The sequence below is a fragment of the Scophthalmus maximus genome, chromosome 9 (genome assembly GCF_022379125.1).
Source record: "Scophthalmus maximus strain ysfricsl-2021 chromosome 9, ASM2237912v1, whole genome shotgun sequence".
NCBI lineage: Eukaryota > Metazoa > Chordata > Actinopteri > Pleuronectiformes > Scophthalmidae > Scophthalmus > Scophthalmus maximus.
Window position 1 is genome coordinate 15,316,061 of NC_061523.1, and position 25,629 is coordinate 15,341,689.

At 42.0% G+C, this 25,629-nt stretch overlaps 2 protein-coding genes across 5 annotated transcripts in view; one reads left to right on the forward strand and one right to left on the reverse strand.

Annotated features, from left to right (window-relative positions):
• Positions 1-23,072, forward strand: part of flrt1b (fibronectin leucine rich transmembrane protein 1b) — a 37,541-nt gene extending 14,469 nt beyond the window's left edge. For both annotated transcript variants that reach the window (XM_035650417.2, XM_035650416.2), the window contains exons 2-3: positions 14,313-15,356; positions 18,040-23,072. In XM_035650417.2, coding sequence (XP_035506310.2) covers positions 18,055-20,259 — 2,205 coding nt within the window. In that variant the 5' untranslated portion in view covers positions 14,313-15,356; positions 18,040-18,054 and the 3' untranslated portion in view covers positions 20,260-23,072. The remainder of the gene's footprint in view (positions 1-14,312; positions 15,357-18,039) is intronic.
• The window catches only part of macrod1 (mono-ADP ribosylhydrolase 1), a 100,882-nt gene that overhangs the window by 60,023 nt on the left and 15,230 nt on the right, over positions 1-25,629 (reverse strand). The window lies entirely within an intron of this gene.

Consider the following 25,629-nt stretch of genomic DNA (forward strand, 5'->3'; position numbering starts at 1 on the left):
AACAGTTCAAAATCCAAAAACATTTTGTTATCTAACAAAGAACAGGAGCACATTCTCACATTTAGGCTTGAAAAATAACTGATGTAATTAACTGATTATCAAAATAGTTGCTGATAATTTGTTGATAATTTTTCAATTGACTAATGTATTAACCAACTAACCATTTAACGTCTAGAAAGAATCCACTGTACAATTCAATTCAATTTTATTTGTATAGCGCCATATCACAATATACGTTGTCTCAAGGCACTTTACATAGTGAGGTCAATATTAGTACACTGTTTTGTTCACTGCAAAAACACTAACAGAAACATTATCACTAATGTCCCACACTCTAGAAAAACAAACTGTTGTCAATAAGCTTTTATGCTGCAGATTAATAAAAAATAATTACTAATTATGTCATTTTTACCTGCTACTAAGCTTCGCTGTCGCCGGTTAAAGTAACAGCTTAAGTGGCTTAATTAACTTGATGACGGCACCACATTAAACGTGTCTGTTGTCTGTTTGTGTGCTCTCTGCACACCACTGTCAGTACTTGTTAGAGCTAGTTTGTGAGAGATCTTCCACTCTGTAACACCACTGTACTGCGGTTTTGATGAATCCAGCAGTGACACATCTCAGCGTTTCAGGAGATGGCATTTTCCAACTTTCACTGATATTGTATCAATAATTCAAGCTTATATGTTTTATATTTTTGAACAATGACTTTCAGTATTTGTGAAAATAAGGTGTGTGAGATTGACCAGACAACAGCTGTGCTATTTCAATGTGTCAGAAACAAAGGCTGTTTTTGATCAACATTTAGAACATAGATTGTGTATGAGATCAGATTAATTATTGCCAGATACCCAATATTAAGAGTTGGATCGGGCCAGTTGGATGTTTCTTATTCTTTTTTATTTAAGCAGAGACATGGAATCATAGTGTGTGGCAGGGTGTGTCCAGCGGTTCAGCGGGCGGGGACTCAAAATCTGATGTACCATGACAGAAATTAAGGAGAATATATGCCAACTGATGAAAGGAAGCAAAACCAAAGATGTTATTGTTTAGATGGGGGGTTCATTTGAGGAGAAGAAGAATTTCTTTTTGATCCTTATTGGATCAAAGGCTGAGTGGCTGAATGGAGAGGGACATGTATTAAAGCATTAATGCATAAATCAAGCACCTTTGGCCAGGGGCTATTGATTATTTTGGGAGGAAAAAGCCATTAATCATCTCATTTATGAACACAAACTTCATATTTTCAGTACTTTCCACATTTTCATTTTTAGTTTATTTGTGTTGTAACTATGAGATACATAAAAAAAAATGAAAGACATTTTTCAGGTATTCAGGGTTTGTTAAGAAATGTATTTGATATGCAAAACCACAGTGATAAAAAAAAATTAAACAAGAAAAATACATTCGTGTTTCCCCTACCATTGAATTGGGAGGGCGCCCCACCCCTCCAGCAGGAGCCCCCTGCCCCCCCTGAAATGTCAAATTGATTTTAATAAAAAATATTGATAATTATTATTTTATTTTTTGTATTTTACATATAATGTCTAGCAGAAGTCATTTCAGGTCCCTTTCCTTATACACCTTATTCCTCATTCCTGTATGAAAGATTGTGCCCCGCCCCCTCCAAACCAGTAAACGTAGGGGAAACACTGGCATCAATGTGCTACAAGCTCGAGACGGTCTACATTTTCAAATTTAGATCAACCTGCAAGTTAGAAAAGTCTCATTTGGACCAAAACAAGCATCTAAGGAAAACCAAATAGCAAATTACCACAGACTTCAATGGCAACACATAGTGAAAAGCAATCAGCCACGCTATCTGACCTGATAAAATAGCTAAATGAATGTAAGAAAAGCCAATTATTGAGCCATGTTATGTGAGCCATGTAGTACGACACTCACTCAAAGCACGACAAGATGGTGCTTCTTTGTGAGGGCAACAGGGACGAGTATGAGTTTGATCTGGTGTATTGAATTGCAATACATCTCCCCGTACGCAGGGGTCGCGCCTGACTCGGCTTTGATAATCACCCTGTAGCCTTTTCTGGAGTGAGCTCAATGTCTCTTTATAATAAGGAAGAAAGGTAAACAGCGAAAAATGGAACGACTGCTGATTGCCAGAAGTGGCATTGGTTGTTTTTTTAGTTAGTTCCCACACATTTCACACCAAAGTTCTTTTCTTTTCAAAATGTTGAGCTCCAGTGAAGTTTTTTTTCCCCCGACCGAGATAATAATGAAATGGAGAGTGACAGGAAATAATAAAGAGCGAGAGATAAAGTGTTGGTGGGTGAAAGATAACAAAGCTTGTCAGCTGGATTTGAACCTTCAGTGAGGTGCCTGCCACCAGGAGGCCACGTGTACTTCATGTCTTATTGGATTTAAAACAACTTATTTTGTCTGTCAACATTAACACGCACACACACACACACACACACATGCACGCACACACAGAACTCCAGAGATACTTCTCCAAAGGCATAAGTGCTGAGTTCAACCTAGCGAGAGTTATTGTATCCTATCTAACAGCTCCTTCTGGTGGACTTTTTTTACGTGCGTGCGTGCGTGCGTGCGTGCGTGCGTGCGTGCGTGCGTGCGTGTCTGGGTTTAAGTGTGTATGAGGGTGTCCGGCCTGTAAATTGCCTGTCTGTAGATACTTCCTGTGCATACCTCATTCTGAGTGAGACAGAGAGAGAAAAGAGATGGGGAGAGAGAGTGCAAATGCTTTGAGCCGGAAAAACCCTCCATCATATTTAATGGGATTATTTATCCACATACTGTCAAGAGACAATGTGTATGCATGCTGGGCTGTGTGTGGAAGTGTGTGTTTTCCTGAGAGATGAGGTATATCATAGCATCTCCTGGCACATAATATTGCAAGCAGATGACTGTGTAGGTTTTTTGTGTGTAGATAAATTTAATGAATTCTTCCAGCGTCGGACATATAAAACAACCAATATTAAAGCTGTTTATGTTTCATTCAGACAATGGCCTAGTCTGCTGATGGGACGGAGGCTCCTCTCTTATATGAATATGCTTTTATAAAAACTATTTCTCTATCTCTGATGGCAAGGTAGAGAAATCAGCCCTGCATGTTGTGGGAGGATTTCGCTCACCACTTCAGGGGTGACAGTCTGTGAAACCTGCAATGAGACCTGCCTCACTCTGCCTTTAGGAGCTGCCAGCCCACCTCAAAGCTTTCATCTGTGAGAGTTTCTCTGGCCTTTCAGTGTCCAATGGTCTAATTGCCATTGCAGAAGGCTTTTGCCATTAAAATGTTCAAATTTTTAAAGACAGACGGGGAAATTTGGCTTCCGTCAGAAATTGTGGACACCCATCATTAAGCCTGCATATTTGTTGTCCAACCCTATCGGAGGAGAAGCAAGTGTTTGAAGTGGCTGGACTCGAGCTCACAGTGCTGTGAATATATTTTCAGCACCCGAAGCTGCAACCCTCAGAGATAATAGTTTTATCTACTGCTTGTGAATAAAAATCTTTGCGCCGCCTCTGTACCCCACAGTGTGAGATCTGACTATTTTAATTACTAGGTGCTGTGGTAAAATAAAGCCGTCAGCATTTTCATGATTCGCACCATATTTTTGCAAAACACCTTCACTCTGGGTGTCCTGTGTGTGTGTGTGTGTGCGTGTGTGTGCGTGCGTGCGTGCGTGCGTGCGTGCGTGCGTGCGTGCGTGCGTGTCCCTTTCTCTGCCTCATCCACCCTCTTTTCTTTCCTCCTTCTGACGACCTCTCCCTCTTTCTCTCTCATCTCCATCACTGCCCTCCTTTTCACCTCCTCGCCTCCACTCTTAGGCTGTCCCCACCCCACCACCTCCTCGGCTCCTGCTCTGTTCTCCTCTCTCCAGCAGCGCTCTCTGTCAAGGTCTCGTTTACTCCCTCCTCTGCTGTTCACTCCCTCCTCTGCTGTTCACTCCCTCTATGGTAACCGGCTTCCTCCAGGGCAAAAATTCTGCAGCTCACTTCGTCTCCCTGTCTGCCTCCATCTATGCTTCCCTCCTTCCATTTTTCTTCTTTATCCTCTCTCTTTCGCTGCTTTTCACTTCTTTTTTTCCATCTTCTCTGTCCCTCTGACAATAGGTTTCAGGACCCCTTTTTTGAAAAATTCCCATTTGCAAAGCTCGCCTCTCAGTAGCTTGCTCTCATCTTATCACGGTTGGAGTCTTGTCCTGGCTTTACTGCTCAGAGGATGTAGAGGGAAAGAAAGGAAAGGAGGTGTAGTCACAGCATGGAACTCTCCCAACACACACCGATAAGGTTGCAGGGAAGGATTTAATGTAAAAAGCTTATCTATGATTTTCTTGCTTTGCAAAGTTTCCCTCCAATAAACCAGAACCAAACTGAAATAAACTCTATTACGTTAGGACTATGTGATGATGATAAAAAGATAGAAAAAAACATTTCCACAGTATCATTATATTGTTACTCTTTGATACACAGTCCACTATTTGCATTGCTTAACAAAGTACTAATAATTAAAAACCGCAACAGAGAGACTTTGACTTTTAAGTCAGATAGTTGGACGGGTGAGACACTTGCTGCCTCTGAGAAAACCTTTCCAAGCCAGTTACAGCAGAATAAATGTAAAGCGCTGTTGTGGAGAAACAAGATGTCGGTCGTGTGTCAATACGGCTGGTCAAAGTGGACGAGACAGTCCATAATTGGACCAGGCTTTCTTTACCTAAGTCTGACACAGAGCACATACTGTTCACAAAGCTGAAAACCTGTTCGAACAAAGAGGAGAAATACTGTTAGACAAAAACCACCCGAAGGTGAAGGTGAGCTGAAGTTGCTGGTGGTTGCACTCGAGCAGTGGAGGCTCAGGTATAAACACTCACATCTAACTGTAACATCTGCTGTTTTATAAAAGCAGGACATGGTGTCGAGAGGCACGGCTAAAAATGAAGGATTTTAATTGATAATGTATCCTAAGATACGAGGTCCCTGACTGTAAGTAAAAGGATTTTGACTCACAGGATTGGTTTTTGTTAAATTTCATCCTATTTGTGTCTGTTTGCAGTTCACACGGTTATTGGTCATTTTGTAGATTCTAAATCTAAAAGCTTAACAATTTATATACTGAAAACTTAAAACCTATTTTGAAAAAATTGTAAAAAGTAATAATGATAGAGAGGGAAAAAATAAAGGAATCAGACAAAGATGCCAGGGAAAAGGGAACTATAAAAAGGGCTGGCAGAGGAAAATAGCCAAACAGGAGACAGAAAAAAATCCCTGAAAATTGGAAAAAGGAGGACAGAAGACAGAAAGATGACGTGTTGGACAGTGACGGCCCACTGTACGAAGCAAATTCAGAGATAATTGACCTCAACACTCATCTGAGTGAGCTGGGAGAGAGAAGCAGAGATTGTGCCATAGTGTGAACTGCTATATAAGTGGGAGGTAGTGTTGTCACAGTGCATAATGGTGTTGCTATCATTATCACTGGCTAAAAGAACAAAGAACATGAGAGCTGGAGTGTGTGCGTGTGTGTGTGTGTGTGTGTGTGTGTGTGTGTGCGTGTGTCGGATAGAGAGAGCGTCACGGCAAGTTCAGGGGTCAAAAGAGCTCGAAAGTGTGTGTGTTCAGAGCAGAGAGACGGTGACGGTGAGCATGTCTCTGTTTATGTCCGTGTGGAAAAGATCTGGAGAACTTTGTGTGTGTGTGTGTATTTGTGTGTGAAAGGCAGCCATTTTAGGGGAGCAGCTGCTGATCGTGACTGGTGGCGCACAAACCATGCAGGCACAGATCTGCGTAACATGTTACAGACTGTGTTAACCCTTTCAAATAGAAATTATGAAAACCTCAGTTAGGGGTTTTTCCTACGTGTTAGTTATTATTTTTTTAAACAGGTTTTTCTACATTTTCACTCAGATGGAACACATGACTGAGTTTTCAACCGAAGAAATGTATTTAACAGATTAAAAGAATATATGATGTGAAATACTATAAAATAAACTAATGCATTCAAATATTTTACCATATTCTAACTCTGTTCATAGCAGTGCAAAAACATTTCTTAATCTGGCTCCTGACTATGCTGACTCTGCTCTATCTTTCTACTCCTCACCCCTGTCTCCTCCTCCCCTCCGCCTCCCCCTGTTGAACTGTAGACATATCTATATTCAATGGCATGTCATTCGCTGTCCTTCCTCTGATTCATATTTTGGCCATTGCATTTCCTACAAATGTATTCCTTTCTTCTTCTGTCAAGGCCAGATTTCCTTTTCACTTATGGAGTGCATACACAACTGTATTGTGCATTATCATTTATCAAATCTCCAGGAAATAGTTTTAAAAAGATATCCATTATTTCTCAGCCTCAACATCAACAGCATCTTCATCTCCACTTTCTTTAATAATGCTAATATTTGGGAACCCTTAACTTTCTATTCAACCATTCATCATCACCGCCACAAGCATCATCCCTCACCCAGAATGCTCCTCGATTCTTTTGGCCTTCTTTTTTGCAACCTGGGCTGGCATATAGTTACCTTTTTTTTACTTTGACCATTATAATCTGATAACATGAATCTGATTTCACGTGATCTGTTTCAATCCAAACCTGTTTGAGGGATTTCAGTGCTTAACTGTAAATGGCGACAAATAGCACAGCTGAAGAATGACATTTCACTGTGCATCCAAACCCCCACAGAACAGGGCTTTGTCACATCAAATGGATGAAATATGGGATAAAAGTGGAAAGAACATTTGTACGTAGCTGCCACTTAAAAGTTACTTTACAGCTGTGCTAAAGCAATGCACTTGTGTCTCTCTAAAATCATTTGATCCATTTCTGAGTAAGTGAGCGTCAGGGGCAGATCAATGCTCAACTTACTGAATGTTGAGTGTTGTAAGGCTCGTTGTGCTTGACTTTTTTCCTTCTTTCTTTGTGGCTCCAAATCTGGATGATGCCGTAAGCAGCTCCAGTTTAGGCAGGATGACTGTCCACATGTCATCCAATAAAACTATCTGAGGCAGCCACCTACAGCCAATCGTGGACTTCTGATGCCACCTTTTGCAAAGAAAGCTATTGCTCAGTTGGGAGCAGGAATGACTTAGAAGACTCGCAGGCAATGTGACACTCGCTGTGTTTGTGGACACAAATGTTTTATACTGTCTGGAGGGCTTTTTTTTTTGAAGAAAACTAATTTGTTTTCGTTTTTGTCTTTGTCCTACAGGCAACACTCAGTTAATTAGTCTGATGGATGGTGTTTTATTACATGACTAATGTGGAACAAACATGTTTCGCTAATGGAAAAGTTGGAAAAAATGGAAATGGACAATGCACACTAATTTATTTTGAGTCAGTGGCACATGCACCGTCCTGCTGACATAAATACTCAAGTGCACCAAATATGTATTAATCCATAACTGAAAACAGAAAATAACCCCCAGATAATCCATTTTAAAACATTTTAAAAATCTACACGTTTCAAGAAATGATTCAGCTGTGTGTGGGGTTTTTTTTGTTTTTTTTAGTCAAATGACAACTGGGCTTTGGGTTAAGAGCCACGAACGGATTAGGAAGGTCAAAAAGAATTGAAGGACGAACTAACGCTTTTTTTCTGTCATCTTTGGAACTAACTGACAAAGAAAAGACCCCCCCCCCCAAAAAACATCGGCCTTGTCCTTTTACACAAGCGCGCACGCACGCACACACACGTGTGCTTGTTACAGCCAAGTGATGCTAGAAGTGATTGAAAAAAACACTGTATTGAGCCTTTCCCTCCTTCCAGATCTCTGCTGATTATCCCCGCTCTGTTTCGTTCCTCATCTCCTCTTCTTTGCACCTCCCTCTCATGCTAAATGGAAGCTGTGTGCAGCTGTGTTAGGAAGCTAGTCACATCCCTCTCCCTCTTCTTTTTAGCCCCTCTCTGAGTCTCTCCCTCTCTTTTTCATTTCCCACCTCTACCTTTCTCTCTGTCTATCCTTGGCACTCTCTCTCTCTGTCTTTTTCTCTCCCAATTTACCCCCTCCATCCTTGGCTCTGTCCACACCAACACCCGCGACTGATTCTGCCAGAGTCATGGCCTTCAGAGCCTGACAAGAATTCAGTGCCTGCATGCCCCATGCATGTGTGTGTGCGCGCGTGTGTGTGTCTTCAAGCATAGATGAAATATGAGCTGTTAAATGCGAATGCTGGGTTATGACGTGAGTACTATGTATGCCAAGTACTCACGTCAGTCATGCATGGAGGAGTAAAGATGAGCACACACACACACACACACACACACACACACACACACACACACACACACACACACACACACACACACACACACACACACACACACACACACACACACACACACACACACACACACACACACACACACACACACACACACACACACACACACACACGGCGTTCAGTGTGTATGAGAAGTAACTGCAGAGCTTCTGTGGTATTATCCCGGAATCACATTTGCGATCCATTTGTCTGTGATACTTGCCACACAGACACAAAACGTGCACAGAGGCAGGCCCTGGATTCAGGCTTCACTGACTTTAAACCTTGCTCAGTCTGACAGTAATTTCTGCCTCCAAATTACATTCCAATGGCTTCATAAATCTGCTGCCTCCTCCTCCGCCGCCTCTTTCTGCCTCCCCCCACCGCCTTTGCCTCTCTATCTTTCCCTCCTCTCTGCTGTCTCTCCTCTCTCCCTTTCACTCTAGCCTCACTTCATTTTTCCTGTGTAAACCTCCATCCTCCTCTCTCTCCTTTCCCCCCCTATCACTCGTTTTCTTGTTTCCCCACACTCCTTCTCTCTGGCGCTGGCTCAGTAAATGAGAAACAGGGAGGCAGAGATGGGGAGGTTACGTGTGTGGGGTAGTCAAACAGTGTCTCTCTCTCACACACACACTCACACTCACACTCACACACACACACACACACACACACACACACACACACACACACACTCTCTCACACACACACACACACACACACACACACACACACAAATCCATACAGATACATATGCACACCCTCACAAAAACAGATGTACACACACGCTCAGCCACAGATGTGCCCACATAGAGTACACAAAGAAATGTGTAAATACACACACACAAGCACACATCCACAGTCAAACATCATAAACAACACATTACGCTTTGATTGAAAGACAAGCATTTGTGCTGCCATATATTTCCTGTTCCTCTAAATTGACTTGTGTGGGGGAATATGTGCCACACACACACACACACACGCACACACGCATGCACGCACAAACACACAAGCATATATTTGCACACTCTTTGCGATTTTAATGAGAGTGTTCATTTTACAGATAGTGCCTCTAGGTGAAATAATTGCCAATGTTTGGCCCTGATGGCGGCTCCAAGTGTTCTCAGGCCAGTTGTCTTTATGGGCCATGGTGGGCCACAAAACACACCCCTCATCTCCCTCACCGCCACTTTAACTACTGCTCTGCTGCAGCCGACACACACATGCGATGAAGACACGGGCATAATATGCGTAAGCACACAATGTAGACCAACTCACGTATTAAAACTAAACACACACGTACACACACACTGAGGCAAAGGCCAGCAGAGAACAATATGACCGTCTGACAATGGGGCTCGGAGGAATTCTCTCCTCCATATTAATATTCAGCAGAGTGGATGTAGGGAGACTGTGTGTCAGCAGGGACGCATGCTCATCAACCTCACTATCACTGGGGTTATGCAGCCACATGATTACAAAGTACTCAGAGTTTGGTCCCCAGCCCCATAACTAGTAATCCCTAGCCCCTACTCCCTCATTTCCTAGCTCCTAGCTTCCTACAGTGCACACCGAGTGAGCGTGCTGCCAAATATCACAGATGTCACTTTTCTTTGCTTTCCATTTTGTGAAATATTCTGAAGAGCCTGACAGAGCAAAGAGGTGGATGGCAATGGAAATTTGTCAATGTCCTGCCATCACCCACTACAGGATTTCAAAATTGTGATTCTACGGTTCGAAGGTTATCTGAAGGAGACTCTTTGGAAAAACCAAGGATTTCATTTTCCCCTGTAATTTGATGAAAATGGAAGAAACACTCAAGCTAGCACTCAGCCTGCTGGTTCTTTAACATCAGGCTCCTTTGTCTTATTCCCATCATTTCCTTTTATCAGAGCAACGATGTACATGTACGCACCTGTAGTCCAGCACAACACAACTAGTATATAGTTATAAAGCAGTGTTCAGAGTGCAGATGTAGATACATTTATTTTATTTTCTTCTTTATTTTTAAGGACAGTCCCTTTGAGATAAAATATCTCTTATTCCAGGTCAAGATGAAAAAGTTTCATATATTGATATAAGCACGGTCAGATAATTTAAAAAAACATAAACATAAACAAACAGACAAAAGCACAGAACCTACATAGCAACATACGAGAATCAATGGCAAAATTTATTATGGTTTAACCTATTCATAAGTGGTTTTTATTTTTCCATAATCAATTCTGCCATTGATTCTTGTATGTTTCTGCCTAGGTCCTGTGCTTTAGTCTTTATAAATTTGTTTTAAGTTTCTTAGTTGTATGATCAGTAGCCTTCTCTGCTGGTCTCTGTGTCTCAAGCAAAAATGCTAATATCTGATCAATATTGAACAACAGAAAGAAGGCAGCATCATAGTGGGAGTGGAAGGCACAGAAGCCACAGTGAAAGTCATGCACTGAAGTGTGCCTGTAGGATACACAGTTGTCATTGACTGGCTCACAAGAACAGAGTGATTTCTGTCCCCTCGAGGGATGAGATGTTCTCTGTGCTCCCTGTTATGAGGAAGAAAAAAAGTACATAGAAAAGAGTCACAGTGGAGAGTTAGTCAGAAATGTTTTTGACCTCAACACTACATGGGTGATCTGCCCAAAGTATGGCAACTGCTCTCTTTATCACCCTGTCTACTCCTCACTCATTGTGCGAGAGTGTAAGCAATGAAATAGGGAGAGATGCTGAAATTGTTCTGTTTAGAAAATTACATGTTTTACCAATTGAAATAGAAAAACAAGAATATTTCACACTTTATTAATGAGTACTTCTGCCTTTCGAAACTGTACTTTTTAATGTCCTAATGTCTGTGGTCTGCCTCGACTGTGGTCCTCTGTGAGGACCTGTCTTTAGTATATATATAACATCTGAGATTCAATTGTGTACATAATACAAGAAATAATCTAACAATGACACCTTGCAGTCTCAATTTGGTGACAAAAGATTCCATGATGTCTAATCTGGGACTTCAATTAGTGTTTTTTCCATCATTGATTAATCAGTCATATTTTCTCGATAAAATGACAATTGCCCATAACAAATTTCCAAAAAGCCTATAAGACAATATATTAAAATTGTCTGACCAACATACCAAAACCTATAGATATTAAATTTACTATGGAAGACAAAATATTTACCTTTTAAAAGATGGAACAAGTGAATTTTAGAAATATTGTTGATCACTTAACTTGGCATGTGATCTCTAGTGTCTCTTGCCTTTATTCTGAATACGGAGAGTTGCCATGAGAAAAACGACTTTGACTTGATCTTTGACTATGTGATTTTATAGTTAAAACATTTTGAAGTTATAATGCAGCTCTATAATTATACATTGCTAATAAGTGCACTTTTAAAAACTGCACCTATTGACATCAAAGGAATGAAAATCATATAAAAGATGCAATAAATTCAAAGAGCACTCAAAGCTCTTTGTGATCCAGTGAAAGAAAGCTGGCTACATGTCAAGGGTTGTCATTTCAGCTTCAACAGATTAGGTTTAATCTCTGTCTTAGATGTTCGGATGGTTGATAAATGTTGGTTATTAATAAGGGAGATATTTCCTTTGAACTGACAAGAAGAAGCCAATGACTTCCTGTAGCACTTTCTGACTTTCCGTAAACTCGTGACAAACATAGTTTTTTCCTTTTTCCTCTACTAAATCCCTGCTCTGATTCATGCTCCCTATTTCCTCCTTTTCCCCCTCCCCACCACACTCCCCTTTAGCAAGGCTGGATCCTGAAAATCCATCACTAAAAGTTTTAAGGACAGCCGCGACACTATACAGATAGAGCTGCACATATTGATGACTAATGGACAATGGCAGCGAGCTGTGGAAATGCTGCTGATGTTCAATATTCACATCTTGTCCAATGCAGGCAGACATTTTTCCTGTGGTATGTGAAGATTATTGCAGAGTGTAAAAGTAGTTTTGGACCAGACATTGCAACCAATTTAGCGGACATGTTCTAAAACGACAGTTAGTGTTATTAAAGGCAACATCTACTCTTAATACATGACTGATGGCATCCAATTAAAAATCATCATTTGAATTATGATTTGGCTGCTAAGCCACTTATAAGCTCTGGCCTCCAAAAAACTAACACAAGAGGGCTTAATCGTTTTGAAGTACTAGACATCAATCAATGGATTACAAGTGAATGGAAGAGTATAACATTTTATAATGTTCCTACTGCACCAAACGTAAAGCTCTCTATACGTCTACACTGTCCTTGAGTACACCACCATCTAATTTCTCCTTAAACGCCTATCACAAAGTCAACACTTTCTGCAAACAATGTGTTTAACATTCCGTCCCATGTCGAGCTGTTTTCATTATACATGTTAGCCACACTTTGCACATATAAATCCATTATACTGTGCCAAGAATTGGATATTATTCTGGAACTGTTTTATAAAAAGGACAATTTATTTCACCACACGCTGCCAACTTCATCCCACGGCAACCACATACCTTCCCCACTAAACTGCTCACCCGGTTAAACAGAGTCCTTTCCATTTGTGTAACCAGTTACAAACTCACTTCACTCTGCATTTAGACTGTTGGGTGCACAATTTATGGCCTTTTTAAATACCCTTCAAGGATGCACACGAGCACAGACATGAACCTATTGACCAAGTTCTTCCCTGCTGCAGCATGTGTTCTTTGAGAATGAAAATGAGGACAGCTTTATTTGTCTCTATTTGTGTTTAAGGCAAACTGCATGATAATTTCCCAGTTGGTTATGTAGTCTACTTACTCTGGGATGAAGTGAACAGACGAATGTGAGCAGTGGACCAGATAATGGCCTTGATGAATCTGTCTCTGTACACTCAGTATGCCTTATATTTCTAAAGTCAGTGTTCACTAGGGGGTTTGATTCTGCAACAAGATACAGGCACTTAGCGTGTGGTGGTTAATTAAAGCTCCAAAGCTTTACTCAAGTTAAAAAAAAAACTAAAAAAAACAAACAGATAGAAAACATTGAGTCACCTTAATGGGAGGTTTGTGTCCGTTGGGAGCTTAGTGGTGTGCATATGCAGCACTGACCTTCAGGAATATTGTCACGAGGTACTTCATTTTAAACGGTATAACAATTCTGATGGGAATAATTTAGCCTGTGCCTTTTAGTATTCCGTATTGTGCCAATGTTGAAGCCCAAGATCTTGGTGCCATTTAAGGAAAGCTGGTGTAAAAAAATAATATAACTAAGACATGAAAGTATTTTTATTCATTCAGACCCTTGTAATCAGCACACAGATACTGTATGTGTGATTTCTGAACTACTCAAGCAATCTTCCATTTCTTGCCATTAAAAATGTTATATTTGTTTTTTGTTTTTAAATAACCCTTGAAAATACAATTTGAGGCTTTTCAAACATTCTTTTACAAATTTGAAAAGTAGAGACAAGGACCTTTTGGAAATATAGACACAATGTATTGTCACTGTTTCTTCTAATGTCAAAAGTTTTCACACTTAACTCAGAACCCACTGTGAGATCATTGTAGATGCCACAAGATAATTCATGGCAAAGGTAAAAATGTATCCAGTGCATTTATCTTTAGAAATTTTACTTACAGGGATGCTAAAGAGCAGCGTTATGAAACACCATACGTTGGTTAAAAGTTTACAGCGAATGTATGATGTATTCAGCCGTTGATGCAGATACACAAGTGGGCTTAATCATTCAGACACCCTGGAGTAAGACATGCTACTTCTGACAAGTTCAGTTTAATATTCACCTTCACCAATGTACAGTTTTCATGCATCCTCATCTTGCAGCTCAGTTAAATTATATTTACTAAGCCATTTGTATATTTGCATTTTAAAGTTGTGTCTGTCTATGTACTTGTTGTTTATTCTTGTGTTGCTGTTTTTGTGTGTATGTATGTGTTTTTGGGAGAAAAATAATAAATTCATTACTTTAAGTGGACAACATACAGCCATACGAAAAAATGTAGTGTTCATTATTTAGTGTTCATTTCAACGCCCAAAAGAAAAATCTAAGACTGTGCTTTTCTGCTCTATTCTTTCAGGTTGGTGCAGGGTAACACCCCTTGCCTGGTGAAGTCTACTTCAGGACAACACACAGAATTCCATTCAACTAATCTGTGGGCGAACTTTTCACCCTGAGCCACATGACTGGCCACCACCGTGCACCTTAGAGTGGACTACATATAGCATTAACTGTCATTTGACTGCTGCATCTGAAGATGATCTGTGTGAACTGAGAAGGTCGAAATCAAACAGAGGAGAGAGAGGCTCAAACTGCGAGGGAGCACAACTCAAACTCTTGCAGTCTGTATTCAGCATCAGGTCAACCTGTCCATCACAGCCTCCAAACCTGCTCATTACCATCACTGAAGTGTGACATTTATGTTGTCATAATTGCCATATTACGGCCAATAATAACAGATCAAGTTTTCCAAAATAGTTTTTTGCTGGATTTTTTGTGAGCAGTCGAAATCCCAATTACACTGTTCCCACCACTGCTCATTAAAAAAGACCACGACCTGGCAATTCAAAGCGAGTGTAGTACGGCACCGTACTATTTTTGCACAACCCACTGATTGCATGAATATCCAGGATTACGTTCTTCTTCCAAGAAGGACCCTTGTGCCCCCAACCATCTTCTGACTGTCTGCCAAACTTTAGCATTTAGGTGTGGAGGGGTTGTTTTTCCCAATTAGGCCTCTGGACACTCATTGAAGATGACTTGAGTTGACAGGCCTAAAAGCCCCTTACCAAAAAAAAAAAAAAATCTTTTACCCAGAGAGAGTGGGAGCTTGGCAGCAGGACACACAACACACAAATGTGGGTGCCGAGGCGTCTTTGAGCCATGCTGGTGTCGCTACTCCCGGAGCCCTGGAGTACAGGCTATCATCATCCCTATCATCATTCATCCAAGCTGAGGAAGATTCAACGGCCCCAAGGAACGAGGCTACGCTTCTGAACAATTCGAAGAAACTGCGCTTACACACAGAGATCTTCAATCACACGCACAGACACACTAATACTACTCTCCACAAATCCTTGATTCGGAAAAAAAAAAACTGCAGCGGAAGTGAGAGACTGAGCAGGTTAGCAAGCCTTCGGCAATCTCACACACACACACACACACACACACACACACACACACACACACACACACACACACACACACACACACACACACACACACACACACACACACACACACACACACACACACACACACACACACACACACACACACACACACACACACACACACACACACACACACACACACACACACACACACACACACACTTATTCCCTTAATTTATTCCCAACAATAACAATCTTAAATTTTGCTTTCAGCTACATTATAGGGGGGGAAAAACACAAAAACACACACTGGCTCAGTGCTCCGACAAAGCCTTTTATTTCAGAACATGATTGAAGGAGGGGGGGGGGGGGGGGTTACAAAGGGAGAGGGAGGTGAGTACAGAGGCAAGAAAGCTGAGGCCAAGAGGGAATGGGAAGTGCAACTGAAGGAAAAGGGGAGAGGACTGAACCAGAGCTGATTGATCTGATCTCAGAGTGTAGGATTCAATGAATGACTTGGGAGGAAATCAGAGGATTAGACAAGAGATAGTGACGTAGGGAAGGGAGGAAGAGGAGGATGACAGCATGAAAACCTGAAAGTGGATATAATAAAAGATTATGAAGGGAAGGAGGTGATGGTGGGCTGACGGGGAGAGGTAGATGGCATGAAAGATAAAGGTGCAGGGAGAGGAGAGCGTTTCAAAGAGAGAGCGACAGTTGGAAAGAGAGGAAACGAGCCAGGAAGGGGAGAAGACAGAAAATTTAAGGATCATTAAGAGGACGACGTGTCGATAGGAAACCTTGGCATGTAGGCAAAAACACACAGAAAGGTTCCTGCCAAGAGGATTATTTATGAAACGAAACCAGGGATAGTGTGGCACTGAAGCATGTGCTAGTTGATATTCATAGAGCATTTCCCAATATGGTCTCAGCTCCTACCTTGACACTCCCTCTTGTGCGCATATGTTCATCCCCCTTACTTTGTCTGTCTCTCACATGCTGGCACAGCTTAAAAATAGTCTGAGTTAAGATGAAAATAAAAAATACCATTGAGAAAAGAGAAAAATATTCTGGGTCCATGCCAAATTTCATGGGACACAATACTGCTAGTGTCAAGCTGAAACAGGAGCTGGTGGCTGTTGATACAGATCTCGTTTCACATACACATACTTACATGTACCGGTACACATAGTGTAGCTATATTTACACCTATCTTACAAGGAAAAAAAACAACCATTTTTCTTTTTGGGGCAAACCCAGCTGATACTGACTTGAGCCTTCATTGCCAGGAACTCATTTCCCCACTCCTCCTCTGACGGACTGTCCAACTCTCCATCTGTCTCCTCGCCACCATCCCTCCCTCTCTTCCTACCCCCTCCCTCCATCTCTTCTATTGTTGCCATCTCTTATTTTGCTTTGCATGGATTTTGACTGCAGCCAAGGGGCGATTTTGCATCTAGCACTGAGTTCACATATGAACGAGCACACATACACATGCCTGCATGTACAGAAGGGGAGGAAAAAAAGGCTTGCCTTTAGAGGATTTGTTTATCAAATGTGCTGTCAAATCATGTCAGGCATTTCATGTCAGGGCACATTTTCCAGCCTCAGGCTACTCAAAAGAAAGGATTGTAACAAGACTGTGCCACAATGCAATTTCCACAACTTTCACCAGTGTATATTATTCATATTCTATAAATAATGTTCAGTGAATTGGAGTACTCAGAAATCATTTTATCTGAATTGTAAATTTATGTTATTGATGTTGGTGTCAGGGATTCGCTTGGAGACAAGTCACAAAACATCGACCGAGCAACGTATTAATGTTTCAAAAAATGCATCTCTGTAAAACATCTCGCTAAAACATTTCTGGGGATTTCAGGACCACTTTTTTAGATAATTTATTGAAATTTCACAAACAATAACAACCAAAAGCAAACATGCATTATACATTTTAGCTTGTGTTTTAGAATATACGGTACGTACATTAAGCAACCTGGGAAGGTCTTTTGCTAAATGTTTTCCGATCTCGCTTTCACATGTATTTACTTTATAACTTCCTCTGAGCTGTTAGCTGTAGTGCAGTCAAAACAAGTTTAGTACTTCTGTTGTCTTCAACGCTATCAGCAGCACTGTGGGCAATTAATCTGATTTCCTTCTCCCCCATCTCGCCTTCATTTTAGTTTCATGTCACTCAGTCAATTTCCGTTAATCTCCCCGGAAAAAAAACTTCCTCAATTATTTTCACTCCCTGCAACTGTCACTGTCCAATTTTCTCCATCTCTGTTGTCCGATTTCCTTCTCAGATTCTTGTAATCTTTGTTGCCCACTCACCCCACCCCTGATCGCACTCTCTGCCTCAATGTGTCCATTTGTGTTCTGCTTGGTTGCTCTGACCCATATAATAGTGGGCAGGCCGTCGAAATTACATCTGACTGTTCAATCCACAAATCTTCTAGACTTTAGAGATAAAAATAACTTTAATTTTTAACAGCAGTTGGAAAATACAGCACTTGAGGTTAAGTGTGTGGTTTGTCCTTCACATTTATCTAAATATTCTGTCATTTTGCCAACAACTCTTTCTACTTTCTCTTTTGAATGTAATGAGTTACCCCTCCTTTGATTTTACAATCAGTAAATTGCAGTTTTTGTACTTGTTTTAATCCCGTTTCTAATTTCTTCTGTGTCAATCAGGACCTGTGTACCAACATGGCAGCAGAGAGTCTTGCTGAGCTCCGTGATTGGCTCTTTCTGCTCCTCCTGTGCCTCACCTTATTGGCCGAGGTACTGGAATTGGCGGCAGCGGCAATTGCCATGGAGACGGGCGAGGGAGATGAGGGCATTGTTTGTCCCTCAGTGTGCCGCTGTGATGAGGGTTTTGTCTACTGCAACGACCGCGGCCTTAGCATAATTCCTCCACTACCGTTAACAGCTGCCATCCTCTACTTGCAGAGCAACCGGCTGAGTAATGCCGGCCTGCCACCCTCACTGGAACGCAGCACTTCAATACGAGTGATTTACCTGTATGCCAACCAATTAGATGAATTCCCTATACACCTTCCGCCTTCGTTACGGGAGCTCCATTTGCAGGATAATAATATACGAACGTTACCGCGGTCAGCTCTGGCTAAGTTACCATTACTAGAGCGTTTACACCTGGATGATAACTCTATATCCACAGTTAGCATCCAGGAGAGAGCTTTTTCTGGGACTCCACGGCTTCGACTATTGTTCCTGTCTCGAAACCACCTGTCAAGCATCCCTGCAGGCTTGCCAGCTTCCTTGGAAGAGTTGCGACTAGACGACAACAGAATCAGCACCATCCCCACACATGCCTTTCGGGGGCTCTCCTCACTGCGACGCTTGGTTCTGGATGGGAACCTCTTAGCCAACACACGCATTGCAGATGACACCTTTTCCCGTCTCTCCAACCTAACTGAGCTGTCACTGGTCAGGAATGCCCTGCAGTCACCACCTGTCAAATTGCCTTCGGCTCATCTGGTACGACTCCATTTGCAAGACAATGGAATGACCCACATACCAAGGGGGGCGCTGGATGGGATGCGGAGGCTACAGAAGTTGGACCTGTCAGGAAACAATCTGACCAGTATCCCCCGAGGACTTTTGAAGGACACAGAAAGCCTGGAGATGCTACTGTTGCGAGGAAACCCCTGGTACTGCGGCTGCAACCTTCGCTGGTTACACGCCTGGCTGCACAGCCGGGGGGCGGGAGTGACAGTCAGAGGCCTGACCTGTCAAGGGCCCGAGCCTGTAAGGGGCCAGACCCTGAGAGACCTAACCTCCCCGATGGAGCAGTGTGAAGGCCCCCCTGCTGGTCCCAGTACTGGAGTTGGGGTGAACCCAGCAGAAAAAGATGGAGGAAGTGAAGATGGTGTTGGAGGGGGCCAAGCAGTGGCTTCTGTCCCACATGGCAGCACCACCACGGCCTCTCTGTTGGTGCCAACACAAGGTTCCCTTTTTACCCTGCGAGCCAAGCGGCCAGGCCTTGTTATGCCTCTGCCTCCCAGTGAAGGTGGACATGTATCAGGGGAAGCCTTGGAGTTGACTGTAAAACCTCTTTCTTCGGACAGTGTACTGGTCAGTTGGCTGTGCCCTCAGCCTGCACCCTCCTTCCGCTTGTCGTGGCTGAGGTTGGGTAGCAGTGCAGCTCTAGGTTCCATAACAGAGACATTGGTTCCTGGAGAGAGGACACAGTACCTCCTTACACAGCTCACCCCACGCTCACATTACCTCATCTGCCTGCTGCCACTACGACAGGAGACCTCCTTTGGGGGTTCCAGCATGGGTTCATCTCGAGCTGGCAGCATGGGCATGGACACTGACAGTAAAGACTCAGCACCAGCCTGTGCTCAAATAGAGACTGGAGAGGCTCTTGTTAGTTCAGGAGCAGAGGGGTCAGATAAAGAGGGACATGACTCAGAGCTAACAGCCCTGCCTTTAGCCGGGATCATTGGGGGTGCCACGGCATTGGTAAGCCTGTTGTTAATATTTGGCATCTTCTGCTGGTATGGACAGAGGTCAGGTTACATGTCCGGGGACTCAAGCTCCTACAGCAGGGGCCGGGGTGGAAAACATTATGATGACTATGTTGAGTCAGGCACCAAGAAAGACACTTCCATTTTAGAGATCAGGGCCCCTCCTGCAGGGTTTCAGATGACAGCTATGGCCCATCAGTCACTGCAGCCTAAGCTGGAGGATGTCACCTATATCCACACCATTTTCCCCTCCTCTTCCTCTTCCTCCCAAGCTAACGGGACCTACCGGAGCAGCCAAGGAGCTGGCAGCCTCAACGGCACCATCCTCAGCCAAACCAGCCACCATCATGTCACTTATGGCACCAACCGTGGCTACAGAGATGGTGGCATCCCTGACATAGATTATGCCTATACGTGATGATACAGGGACACACTCCCTGAGCCATGAATGCCACTAAGGATGACGACCTTTGGCTAGTGGCCATTTTGCCCTTGGTTTCCAAAGTACCCTCTGTGCCTCTGCTGGTTCAATTCTGATTGGTTTGTTAAGTAGAAAAGCGTGATTTCAGCTATGTTGATTGAACATTGCTATTGAGTGACAGAAGTAACAGTCCTGCTATTCTCTGCTACTGTATACTACATTATACAGTAGGACATTCTTTCAGCTCTACTTATAGTTATAAATGGTTACGTTTTCTCTTTTGATATCTCAGTGTCTTTCAAACCTACTGTTCTTCTCAGCTCATAATATTACACTAACTTATTTGAGGTTGATATACTAGGCTTAGCTGATTTAGAAGGAGAAATATTTATAAAATGAGGAAAAGGCACTTGATGTGTATAGAGATAGCTCTCATATCTTCCTACCGACTGCAAGCTCTGTGCTGTATAGATAAAAGAGATGACAGCGAAAGAAATCAATGGTTGTTATAACCCACAGATGACAATGCATCATGGTTGACATGAAAAGATGTGTTCCTAGCCCGCTCCTTTCCTCCGGTTTACTCCCCTGCTTTTTAATTTTTCTCCCTTCCGCCTCTTTTTTTTTTGGCTTATGCTCTTTCCTTTTATTTCTCTCATGTCTTTTGTGGTGCCGTTAGCAGAGGACGACTTTGTTCTCACCAAGGGAGCTGACAGCAGTGATAACAGTCCTGACAGAGACGGGAGACACAATCCACAGCATGGGGAGACTAATGAGAGGGAGAGGGAGAGAGAGCAAGAGTGGGGGGTGATAGATAGATGGATGGATGGAGGGGGAGAACATGAAAGAAGACATGGAGAGAGAGAGAAGGGTGCCGTTTTGGGCATTGAGACGCTGACAGAGGTGTGTTGGCTCAAGGCAAAGAGCGAGGACAGAAAAGTAGAGAAAAAAGGCAGATAAGTAAAAAGCAGGGCGTGTGACAAATGCAGCGGCAGGAGGTAAAAAAGCACACAAAAGGGAAAGAAGATGGGGGATCAAGAGGAGTGCAGGCGGGCTAAAGAAGTGGGGCGACAACTGGAGTAATGTAACATCATCATCCAAAAACTGGCTCAAGCTCTACCCACAGTGAATCCACTACTGCACTCAGCAATAAATGAGTGATAACAGGCTGCACACTCCCTTTAAGGACTGATGGTTCAGTTGCCTGTGATCATTACAATTACAACTCAAAGACTCAAAGAATGTATATTGGGCAGATTTCACATTATGTATAAGGAATCTTCATCAAAACATGGAGCCCCTTTTGCACCCTTTACACACAGACAAGACAATCAGAGCAAAACATTAAAAATTATTATCATTTACAGCTATTGTCAGTTTGTATTGTAAGTAAGATTTTCATCACCACAGGAAACATGACAAGCTTAAGAAGAATGGCAATAAAAGATCTCCCTCTCAGGGTTTAGATAAGGTACAGCATGTACCAAGTTTCCATTGTGGACTGGGCTCATTATTAAATTGCAAATGAAGAGAGAGAAATCTTGTCATAAGTCTTATAATAGTAACCCATTATCTTCTAGACGCTGGTTACCTTTTAAATTAAAATCTAAAATAAAACGTTTTAGCAGTTTAAACTCTTTTGGTGGAAATCAAAACTGCTGTGATGCATTTTAGGAAAAGTTCAACAAACAAAAGGGTATGAGTGGGAATTATTTATAGATAGAACTTGGGATATATTAATTTGAAAAGTGACAATGAAAAAGATGACCAGACAGGAATGTGTGCTTTTAGAAAAAAATGAAAGACCTGACGAATAATTGTACCTCATCACCATGATGTTAAAATCCCAGGAAACTCCAACGTTGCTATCACCTCATGAGGTGTTGTTTTTCATAATTTCTTGACATTTTGTAGAAAATTATTATCCGAACATCAAAAAGAATTAGTTGCAGCCCCACAAAATTGTCTTTATCATTATCATATCCCATCCTAGAAGAGGGTATTTCATTTTTTTGTATTCTAAGTTGAATTGAAAGTAAAATGTAAAACACCTGAAATTTCAGATTTGACCTGGTGCATTCTGGGAGATAAAGTACATTGGTTGGCTCTGGTTGTCCAGTTAGGCCTTAGCACAGTATAGATACAGTTCTGATCACAGCCTGAACGCTACACTGTGCAGTTCAACGCAAACAAACAACCTAACTACACACAGCACCTGCTTCCTTGCTGCCTTTCACTGCCCCCCTGCTTATACTTAGAGGGAAGAGGAACTTCAAAAGACAACAATAACAGAGGAGAGGAGAGGGTAGAGCAAAAACAAAAGAAAAGAAAAAAGATGTGTTGAAACCCATTCTGACTTTCAGTAGCTCTCTTCCTCTTTTCTAGCCTGTGCTACTGCGCACCAGTAATATTGGAAGAGCTCAGGTGTGAGTTTTTTGTTTTTTAAGTTTATATCTGCAATTGTTTTTGGTTTTCTTTTTTTATTAAAGAGCACTGAAAATCCCTTTCATTATGTATAGAAATCCGTTTCCTTTAAAAAATGTCACCCTCAGATGTGATAATGAAAACACTCTTATGTACAAACATAGAAATGGGTGCAAAACGCTATTCCATTTATTGGTCTGTCGTCTTTTTTCTATGAGGAAGAATAAAGACCTAAGGAAAAGCAGTTTCCGTGACTTCTCTTTGTGTGTCTGTCTGTGTGGGTTTCATTAAATCAGAAACAAAGGCTGGAGTATTCAAATAAAAGATTGGGATGCCTTAAAAAAATAAAAATCAATGAGAAGCTCAGATTATTAATATGATTTAGGACGAGATGGGAGCGGACCTCATTAAATCACACACACTGGATGAATACATCAGCTGCTACACGCTCCAATACGGTTTGGAAGAATCTGCCAGAAGCAGCCGTATGTGTTTTTATCCTGAGACGTTCGGCGTTAGTGTGGATGCTTTTATTCTCTGGGCCTGTGTGTTTGGGTGAAGACATGCCTCTCATTCTAAGTGAGTGCTAATGCTTGTGTAAGCATGGATCAATATAACGAACGGGGGAGTGTATAAGTGTCCATCTTGAAGTAACTGCTTGTGATGGGTGTTTGTTAAGGAGAAGAAATATACTGTATGTACTGTAGATGAAATTTGGTCCGTTGTTCAATGTGTGCTGCCTATGTCTGAAAGAGACAGGGATGGAGAACAGAAAGCAGTGTGAATTTTGGTACGACAAGCGATACTTTCAATATTAACAAACTTTGGATAAACAGAGTTCTGCCTTCTGTGCAGTAGCGGGGGCGGGGCAGCGTGCTTTAACAGGTAGTCTGTGGTCCAGGTCTTCTTCTACGTCTGCCGTGTGTCTTTGATCACAGGCGACAGCTCTGAGTCAAACGTGTCTTCTTCTACGTCCGCAGTGTGCCTTTATACACAGTACCCTTTATACGTACCCAACTCTTTTTTGAAAACCAAAATGCTTGACTCTATAATTGCGGTGGTTATGTCAGATTATGTGACTAAAATGCCTGTTTGGAAATCGGGCAGATGTTATGCCTGCAAGCACAACAATGGCGTCTTCGGCTTGAAGGCCTCGTCTTTTAATTCAATGTATTTCTGAAGATTTGCCGTATATGCCTTTAACAAAATGAGCTCAACTCGCCAATGTACGATAAATGGTCAGCTGCATTGTGAGATTTTCTTCACCACAGTGCTGTCTAGAATGATGTTGCAAGACGCTGCATCACATGGTAAAGTTTTTTATAGCATTTGCATGCATTATATGCTCCTTTAGCAAAAGGTCAATGTATTCCGATAAATGCATGCATTTGGGGGGATTAATGCATGCATGTACACATTTCCCCAGCTAGGTACAAAGAACAGAATATATTTCAACACAATACCATTTTTTGCACTTAGATACAGATGTCCCTACAAACTTTTGGTGTTCAAGGACACAGTGGAGCAAAAGAGAGAAATGTACAGACATGGGAGCTCAGGGACCGACTCACTTGAAAGTACAGAGAAATAGGTACACTGTGCATCAACATCGACGAAAGGTTGAAACACATGCGCACAAAACAGCCCTTCGAAATTTCAAATATTATACATATGCAGATTTACAAACCTGTAGCCCCAATCCTCACTTCAGCTGTGAATAAAACTACAGACAAAGATATACATGAATTCTAAATTAATTGCAAAAGTCATTGCCGTTTGACACACACCTGTGCACCTTTGAGCGACAAGGGACTTGGGGCCCCGAAGGACCTCGACGGAGCTGGATAACAAGCACTGACTCTTTCCTCCTCACACAAACACACTGTAAAAAAACAGTGAAATACCTCAGAGGTATGAAGTGATCCGACAACAACAACAGGGTTTCTTTGTAGCAATGGATGGAGAGGACGTCACAGGGATAAACAAGGCAGATAGGAAACTAAGACGGCCTCCAGGGGATTATAATACCAACAGTATGAATTAGGCTGTCTATCAGAGAGGGAGAGAGACACTTTGGTGCTACTGCGAGGTGCCTCAAGTGAGAAGTAACACACAAAAAAAACCTTCCAACGAGAAGTGCCATAACCACACAGAGAGCATGTACAAAAAGATAACAGAGTTGCCCTTGTACTGCAATTGTCCTCTATTCAGTTCCAAAGCCTAGTGTGTTTTATCTTTTAATGTGCTTAATTAGAAGCCTGTGTACCAATAGACTTTTTGGTAACTTTGCTGTCAGGAGCATCTGAAAAGAAGACGATTACAGGCAATTATAACCTAAAGTAGTCTTTATGCTGTTTCCCTCGTTATCTGTCTGACATAACACTGACTGACATAAACTGAATAATTTTCTTGGTATGATAAACCATCAGGCATTCAGTTTCATCTACTGTCTACATGTGCAAACTGTACAGAAACAAACGGCTGTGGGGGGCTTCAGGCGGCAGGCTCTTGCTTAACTCATGGTCGGCTTACTGCCCACCTCTCCGGGGCAAAATTCTGGACCCCAGCACTTGTAGTTATGGCAACTTGTGATTTCTCTGGAGTACAGACTCTCAGCCTTTCTTCAGAACAGGCAGACACATCACAGCCAAAAAATAAATGAATTCCAGGAGCACAGTAAATTATTCATTACTTAGTTGAAAATGCCACAGAGTGGATTATGATCATACCAGAAGTCCAGCACACACAATGTGCTGCTGGACATTTCATTCATTTAAAACAGTAACAGCCTGGTTCAAGGGTGACACAACTGAAATGGGGAAAAATGTCAACAAATATTTAGCAAAGTAATGGAATCACAGCATTAATCACAGGCTTTTCTTCTGTAAATTTACAAGAAAAAAAATATTTATCTGCTCTCCCTCTCTCTGCCCCCCATGACAA